The sequence below is a fragment of the Ornithodoros turicata genome, unplaced genomic scaffold (assembly GCF_037126465.1).
Source record: "Ornithodoros turicata isolate Travis unplaced genomic scaffold, ASM3712646v1 Chromosome14, whole genome shotgun sequence".
Classification (NCBI taxonomy): Eukaryota; Metazoa; Arthropoda; class Arachnida; order Ixodida; family Argasidae; genus Ornithodoros; species Ornithodoros turicata.
Genome location: NW_026999314.1, coordinates 4,269,399 through 4,274,017, shown reverse-complemented (window position 1 = coordinate 4,274,017; position 4,619 = coordinate 4,269,399). Strand labels below are relative to the sequence as shown.

The following is a 4,619-nucleotide window of genomic DNA, read 5'->3' as shown; positions in this document are numbered from 1 at the left end:
AATAGCAAGTGCTGAGGCATGGGCTTGATCTACTGTCACTCCTAGTCCTGATGAATTCAATTTGTTCAGGAGGGGATCCAGGACGATGTTAAATAACAGCGGGGATAAGGGATCCCCCTGCTTGATCCCTCGGCGTACCGGCACTCTTTTGCCGTCCGACTTCCCGTCGAGATGGAAGGTGGTAGAACATCCCGTATACAGGTGCTCGATGAACTCCACATGGTGTTCCGGGAATCCTCGTTGCCGCAGGGCATTAAAGATGGACTCATGCGCCAGCGAATCAAACGCTTTCCTCAAGTCAAGGCTTGCGATGAATAAACTCTTCTTCTTCTTTTTCATGATTTTCATTGTAGCTTGTAACAGAAGGAGGTTTGTGCTGGTGCTTCTGTCAGTCTGGAAGCCCCCTTGCAGGGGGTGAAATTGGGTACCCAGAGACAGCCTGCCGAGAATCACCTTTGAGAGGAGCCTCGTAAGCATAGGAGTGACCGTGATGGGCCGAAGATCCCCAGCCGAACTAGGAGAGGCTTTCTTCGGTATGAAGACTGTTCTCGATATCTTGAGGTCTACTGGTATCTTCTTGTAGTGCCAGAAATTGTTGAGGATGTGGGTAAGTATGGTGGTCGGGAGTCGTTGCAGTCGGGAGTCACTCGCACGGATACCATCTGGACCGGGAGAGGATTTCGCATTCATGCTTCTAAGAGATGCCTCTACCTCTTCAGCTGAAAACGGCATGATGGGAAATGTTCCCGTCTGAGCAGGAACACCGTAAGAAATTGGTGAGCGCTTCAGCGGTTCATTCGAAGAAAATATAGGGTCATATGTTGTGTGGACGTCTTCCAGTGAGATGGTGTCGCCGCCCAGCTCGCTTTCGAGCATGATGTGATGTGCCAAGACCTTAGGGCCTTCGCGGTAGAGGTGCTGATGTTGTGCAAACCGCTCTTGCTTTCTTGCCCTTTTGGAGCTCCGCCTCGACTGGAATTGTCTTCGAGATCTCTGTTTCTTGCCCGTAGGTCGGGTTGAATTGACGCCAAAATGCCTGTATATAGCCTTCAGATCTTCCATATCAAGAGGGGCCAGCGTCAAATTGTGACCCAAAGCGGGATCAAAGATTCCCGCTCTTGCCAAGTCCGCTTGAGGCATCCTCTTCGAGGCACAATGCAGTTCGTTGTTGCGGGGCCATGGGTTGGCTTGCAGGCCGTGCTCTTGTCTGCTGAGTTGCTTCCTCCTCTTCGACCCTACGAAGGGTGTTTCGATAGCGCTCCTGATGTCGCATCATTCTTATCGAGGTTAAAGATCGTGAGGTGAAGGTCTTAGCCAATGCTCGATTAATGTATGGGTGGCCTTTTATCTGGATCTCTGCTCTAGCCAGAGCGACGATTTCTGGGTCCGTCCAGCGCCCGTAAGATAAGGGTCCCGCCGCACCCCCAGGCGCGCGTCCAGGAGGGACCAAGCACGGCTCCGGGTCCGGCAGCAAATCAGTTGGACCGCCGTATCCGAGAGGCGCCGAGTCCACCTCAGAAGAGGTGACCACAGCTGGTGAGAGAACGTCAAGTTGTGGGGGTTCTGCCCCTGCTGCCACTATGGCTTCCGCCAACTCCGATATGTTGGAGAGCTCTAGCTCTTGAGATAGGCTAGCAGCAGGGACGCCTAGCCCTCGAGACGAAACCGTCTGAGTTTGAGTAATAGGGCAGGCCTTAGACGAGTACCCCTGAGGGTCTCTTGGTTCTCTTTCAGATACCGCGGCAGCACGCGGCTCCGCATTTAGGGAAGTAAGGTATGGCTGAGCCTCTTCGGGGGAACCACCCACCCGACCGCGCACCCTGACGCGCAGCGGGGCCCTCCGTCACTTGTTCCTGAGCTTGGGATGTGCCTTCAGGTAGAACTGTTCTTGATCTTGACTCATTCGCTGAAGCCGAGGGACCTTCAAGGGGGCGGGAGCAGAGCCCGTTATCCGGTCATCGTGAGCAAGGGCCATGGGCACGATTGCGGTAGGAGCCGATCCTCCAGGGATCGGTGATACATCTCGTTGGGCACCAAGACGCCTTTTGCATTTGGTATGATGTGAGCTCATACTTTTGGCGCAGCTGAGCTCTTTGATGTTGCAACTGGAGCATCTCCAACTGATGGAGGTGAGGTGGTCATTGAGGTAATGATTTTGATATTTCTCTCTGGAAGATAATCTTGCTCCGCAGATATGGCACCTGAGCTCCCCTGGAGGGAACTCCACTGTGTATGAATCCATCCTTGGACCGTCAGCTCTTTGGGAAGACAGTGGGGCTAAGGCCGAGCCTCAACCCGCCTTTATTTAACAATAAATTCGCAGACCAAAAAGTTGGCCCCACTGCGGGTAACACACCTGCGGCAGGCCACTTAGCCGGGTTCACCTAGATGAACCCGCCCAGGGGGGACCACGTGGAGGTGGGCCTGCCTGATTGTCGAGCATACACTGCAGAAGAAAAGGCTTCGAAATTCGCAGAAGACACACAGAGGGCACTCGACAATCACCCCCCCCCCCACAAAGAACACAATATATTCCCCCGCCGTTACACCATACTTTTTTAATTTTCTCTTGAGATGCAGGATCCGAACGTGGAGAAAAGCGTCGAATGAGTAGAATGGCGTTTATTTGGCTAAAAACTTAAGTGTCCCCCGAAAAAAAAGGGGGTAAAAGGTGGACAAAGCCCAGGATTGCGTGCCATGCGATGCCCATACGGCAACGCACGGTTGGTGGCACCCAGATCCAGTTCTTAATGTCCAGGAGTCGTAAAATAAAGTTGAAACAGTGAAACCCAGGCTAATCCAGATAAAATAATTATAAAAGCCGCCAGGAACCAAGATGTCGACGATAGGGAATGGAAGCACTAAACCATACGTACAAAACGGCTTCCCCGCAGGGGCACCGGCTTCGGCTGGTGTTTGGTGAGTGGCGCCACCACGGACCCCAGCCCCCAGTCCCAAGGTGTTACCTACCGTGCCGAGGGGATGAAAGGTGAAGGGAGAGAAACCATGAACGGAGGCGGTCGAGGTTTTGGTCAAACCCCGGCCGATGGGTTTTCAGTAACTCCGGGACCTTCCCACATGTATGGACGTGAAGTGTGGGAGACAGTTTGGATCATCCAGCTCTAAATGCCGCATGGGTAAAAAATCTTCTTCTAAATCTTTGATCGGGGGCGGTAAGCGCCCTCGCACCGATGGCTTACAAACTCTGCTATTGAACACGCCAAACAACACACCAAAGTTCATTATCTTGACTAGTGCTGGCCCTGAGCCCACTCCTTTAGGTAAAATGTCGCCCTTTTTCATCGAAAAAGCGGTTGCATCACTTTCAAAAAATGTGACAGAGATCAAACGCATGAGGTCTGGCGACTTACTGCTCAAATGTGTATCCGAAAGGGATAGCAAAACAATTCTGAACGCGACAGAGATGATGGGGCACAAGATCTCAGCGTCTCTACATAAGACCCTGAATACATGCCGAGGCGTCATTTCCCTGTCTGAACTCATCGATGTGCCAGCTGAAGATATTCTGGTGAACTTGAAAGACCAACAAGTTATAGACGTCCGCAAGATAAAAATCAGACGAAACAACGAATATATCACCACTAGGAACGTTATACTTACGTTTGACACACCGGTGCTACCGGAGAAGCTTAAGGTGGGGTACCTAACAACCGACGTTAGGCCTTACATACCCAACCCTCTTCGTTGCTTTAAGTGCAACCGCTTTGGACACGCTGCAGGTGCATGTACAGGTCGCCCCTGTTGCGCACGTTGTGGGCAGGAGGGACACGAAACCAAGGAATGTGATCGTGCTGAACATTGTGTCAATTGTTCTGAAAACCACCCCTCTTATTCTCGGTCTTGTCCAAAATGGAAAGCCGAAAAAGAGGTTCTACATCTTAAAGTGACACTTAATATAAGTTACATTGAGGCAAGAAAAAGGGTGTCACCATTTTTGTTCGGAAACAAATCTTATGCAGACAAGGCTAAGGAGAAACCAAGAATGATAACACGCGCAACACAAACACAGGTACAATCCACCAAAACGCAAACTGACATCACACCCACTGTCTTACCAACTACATCCATGACGCCACCTGAAGCTGTGGTGTCACAACTGTCATCGTCCTCCGTGGAGAAAATCTCTATGGATTGTGACGATGACTCGAGCTCGGAACGCTCATTCGTGAGCACGAGCTCACAATCACAGAAAAAGACTGTCAAGGGTTTGTCTGTGAGTGGTTCGCTCCCAGACATCTCTGACAAGGAACTGGCAGAGGCCAGGAAGAAAACCCCTCGACAGAAAATAACTGCTCCAAAAAAGTAGGAAATGAAAGCACAGTCCTCTGATTCGAGGTACTTAGATTTAATCTTTTTTCTCTTTCTTTCGTACATTATGGGCCAAACAATCATCCATTGGAACTGTCGGGGTCTTATTGCAAATGTCGATGACATAAAAGACCTCTTCGAGGAACATAGGGCGGTTTGTTTTTGCTTACAGGAGACAAATTTACACCCACAAAGCATAAACCCCTTTCGGAGATACACCGTGTTCAGAAAGGATCGTTTAGGGTGCGCGCGCGCATCGGGAGGTGTGGCTGTCGTTGTCCCGCAGTCTG

The 4,619-nt window shown here is 50.9% G+C and overlaps 1 protein-coding gene across 1 annotated transcript; it reads left to right on the top strand.

Annotated features, from left to right (window-relative positions):
- Nucleotides 1-3,286: 3,286 nt before the first annotated feature.
- On the top strand, nucleotides 3,287-4,327 carry LOC135372332 (uncharacterized). Its single transcript, XM_064605971.1, has one exon. The coding sequence runs from the start codon at nucleotides 3,287-3,289 to the stop codon at nucleotides 4,325-4,327; it is 1,041 nt and encodes a 346-aa protein (XP_064462041.1).
- The last annotated feature ends 292 nt before the right edge of the window (nucleotides 4,328-4,619 follow it).